We start from the raw sequence: 3,374 nt of genomic DNA, 5'->3' as shown, positions 1-3,374 counted from the left end.
CCATCTGGAAGAGTGTTCTTTTATTTTTGCTGTCCGCTCCCCCAACTGGACCCAGGCTTATCCCTCTGTTTTCCTCCCTGTCCCTGTGTCCTGGGAACTCTCCAGACTGGGGCTCTACGTGGATCGTGGAGTGCCTCCTCCCTTGGTTTGGGGCTCCCCAGTGATACTGCTGCTCCCCTCCCCTCGGACTGGGGATCCCCAAGGGTATGGCTATGACTCTCCTCTGAGACTGGGGTTCCTGGAGAACAGGGCCAAGACCTGCCCTTGGGGTGAATGATTTTTCTCCTCCCTCTGAGTATAGGGTCTATGCCCCCTTCCGCCTCCACACTCAGCGTGCTGCCCTGGCCTTTCTTAGGGTGTGCGGGGGCCCATGGGGCCTGACTAGTTGATAAGGAGCCATTTCCGGAGAGTGCAGGTGACTGAACCTGTAAAAAGATGATTGAGGGAGCCTTAGACTCTCCACCTTGAGAGAGCTCTAAAAATAACACCCACGGCCATCTGTCCTAGAGGGCGGAGGGGCTGGCCCACAACCAAGATGGCCCCTCCTGCCCTCAGGGGCCGATGGGACAGAGGGAAGCACTGGGGGCTCTGGCCAGATGGGGGAGGGGAGACCTGGAAAGGGCTTTATGGAGAGACTCCCCAACAACCCCCTTTTTCCAATGGCGGCAGGTAGGTCCGATGCGGCTGGCCTCTCCGAAAGGGGAGCAGGCCCCCAAATTAGCCTCCCCTCCCCTTCCCCCATGCCCACCTTCTGAGCCCTGTGGTTGATTATTCCAGGTAGTGAGCCTTTCCACCCCTCGGCCGAGAGGGCCCTGCCCCAGCCCTTTCCTCTTGTTTGCATCCCGGGTTCCCTCCTCTCTCAGAGCTTCAGTTTCCTCATCTGTAAAAGGGGGATAAACTCAGCTCATTGTGTCATCGCGCTGAAATCCTGTTCTGCCCAGTGCACAGTAGGTGCCTGATAAACAGTGGGCCCTTCCTCTTTCTTTCAAAGGCCCTGGGTGAGGATCTTGGCCTCAGACCCGGGTGGAGACGGCAACGGGCTGGGGAGAGTGGCACGTGCATGGGCATCACTCAACCTGAGAAGACAGCAGAGCCTGGATGACAGCTGGATGGGGAAGGGGTGAACTGCTTTGGAGGGATCTCTGTGCCAGGCCTGCTCGGGCTGGGGGCGGGGGGTCTGTGTGTGTCAGGCTGGATGTGCAGGTGGCAGACTCAGCTGCTTCTGGAGGGGGACTGGCCTCTGCCTCCTCTCAGCTCTTCCCAACTGTTTCACAGAGAAGGGACATAGTGGGGTGTCCAGAGAGGCCTCTCCTCCAGGATCATAAAGGTCAAGAGTCATGGTCATGGCTCCTACCCCACCTCCAGTAGAAAGAGGCTTTCCCCACAGATCCTGCCACTCCTCAGCCCCTCTCCAAGGTATTGCTGAGCGAGGTTGCCTTTTCCACGGAATGGTCACAGGTCCCACTGGCTGGAGGTCAAGGGTCCGGTCTGTGTCCCTTATTCCCACCCACGGGCAGGCTAGGGAAGATATAATCTCATCCCTGCCCTTAGGGGCTGCCCCAGGAGTCTAGATACAAACGCTTCACCTCCTCAGGAGGCTCACCTGCTGTTGGGGGGCTGTGGGGTGAAGATGGGGCTCAGGCTCTGTCCAGAGTCTGAGTTTGAGCCTGGCGGCTGCCCCCTCATCTCCTACAAGGTGGAGACATCACGCACTGTCTGGGTGGAAGCTCAGCGGTCTGGCAGGGGTGGAGGCAAGGAGGAGGAAGGGCCCTCCCCACGCCTCGAGCTCCCCCCCCCCTCCTCGGACTCCCCCTCCCTTCCCAGGCCGGGGATATAAGCCCCGCAGGGAAAGCGCTGAGCAGAGGAGGAGGCCACAGCCCGACCTGCAGCAGTCCAGCCCTTGGGACTCCTCTCGCCTTCCACCTGCTCATCTCCGCTTCCAGAACTGTCGCCGTGAGTGGCCCGGGACCAGGAATGGTCTGTTGCCGGGGAACCCGGGCTATTTTGTGGGGAAACTGAGGCTGGGATGGTGGAAACTGGGGCTGAGTGGCCAGCATAGCCCTTTATCTCTAGCACGGGCGGGGGTTGGGGAGGCCGGCAGGGCTTATGCCTCTCTGACAGGGAAACTGAGGCACAGATGGGGCAGTGCAGCAGAACACACGGCGAGCCAGCAGCTGAGCCTCGGTCCGTTGGCGGTCCTGCGCAGGCCGGGAAACGTGGGCCCCGACGGCAGGCCGCCTCCCGCCGTCGGGTGTCGAGGCGGGGGATGGCCCACGACCCACTGCCCCCTCTCCAGATGGTGACCGTGCGCCGGCCGTGGCCCGCCGTGGCCACAGTGCTGCTGGCCCTGCTCGCCTGCCTGGGGGCGCTGGTCCACGCCTACCCCGCCAAACCCGAGGCTCCCGGCGAAGACGCGTCGCCGGAGGAGCTGAGCCGCTACTACGCGTCGCTGCGCCACTACCTCAACCTGGTCACTCGGCAGCGGTGAGCGCGTGCGCCGGCCTCGGAGCCGGGTCCCTGGGGCTCCCGCCCCCGCCTCCGCCTCCCCCTCCGCCCGGGGGCGTGCCCGCGCCTGACCCCGCCCCCTCCGACCCCCGCCCCCAGGTACGGGAAACGAGACAGCCCGGAAGCGGTCCTCTCGAAACTGCTCTTCCCCGACGGCGAGGACCGCCAGGTCAAGTCACGGTAAAAGCCCTCCTCCTCCCCCCCCCCCCCCGCCCCGGCCACCCGTCTTGTCCCCTAGTGCTCGGTCTGGGATGGGCGGCCCCACGGAGCCCCCACCCTGGCCCCACCACCTGGCGTTCTCACGCCTGGATCCGAGGCCGGCTCTGGGCGATTCCTTTCCTTTCCGTCCTACAGGCCAGAAGGCGCGTACATGTGGTGACGACCCCAAGGCCTCCTGGGAGACACGCCGACTGCACCGACCTCGTTTGCATGTGTGCTCCTGACCCCGGAATCTGGGTTCCTCTCGCTGCCTACTGTGCCTGGGAGGGGGTGGGGGTGCTGGATGGGGTCTTCATCCCATTTCTCCGTGCCCCCGGCCCCTGGGCTGGAGAGCTGTGTGTGGTCTTTCCCCGGTCCCCAAATAAAGAGCAAATTTCACTGAAACGGAATGTGTGCGTATTTCCTTTCCCTTCTCCTTCGTGGAGGTGGCATCCGGGGTGGGGGGGAGGGGAGGGTGGAAGGATCGGAGAAGACTGGGCGCCCCAGACAAAAGACTTCCCAGGACAGGGCTGGGAGCTCCCCTGGGCTCTGAGCTAAGAGAAGACACTGTGGCCCAAGCAAGGGGCCTCGGTGGCACTCTCCTGTTGGGTTGGAAGTGGGGCAGGATGAAAGTTCCTGACAAGGGGCAGGGAGGAGCCGGAAGGAGAGCT

At 63.2% G+C, this 3,374-nt stretch overlaps 1 protein-coding gene across 1 annotated transcript; it reads left to right on the top strand.

Annotated features, from left to right (window-relative positions):
* The first annotated feature begins 1,822 nt into the window (after positions 1 to 1,822).
* On the top strand, positions 1,823 to 3,108 carry PYY (peptide YY). Its single transcript, XM_078436959.2, has 4 exons — positions 1,823 to 1,953; positions 2,297 to 2,484; positions 2,605 to 2,685; positions 2,860 to 3,108. Exons 2-4 carry the CDS (start codon positions 2,297 to 2,299, stop codon positions 2,882 to 2,884), a joined length of 294 nt encoding a protein of 97 aa, XP_078293085.1. The 5' UTR covers positions 1,823 to 1,953; the 3' UTR covers positions 2,885 to 3,108.
* Positions 3,109 to 3,374: the final 266 nt, after the last annotated feature.

Source organism: Panthera onca, chromosome E1 (assembly GCF_046562875.1).
Source record: "Panthera onca isolate mPanOnc1 chromosome E1, mPanOnc1 haplotype 2, whole genome shotgun sequence".
In the NCBI taxonomy this organism is placed as follows: domain Eukaryota; kingdom Metazoa; phylum Chordata; class Mammalia; order Carnivora; family Felidae; genus Panthera; species Panthera onca.
The sequence above is the reverse complement of the archived record's forward strand: the minus strand, read 5'-3'. Positions and strand labels throughout refer to the sequence as shown.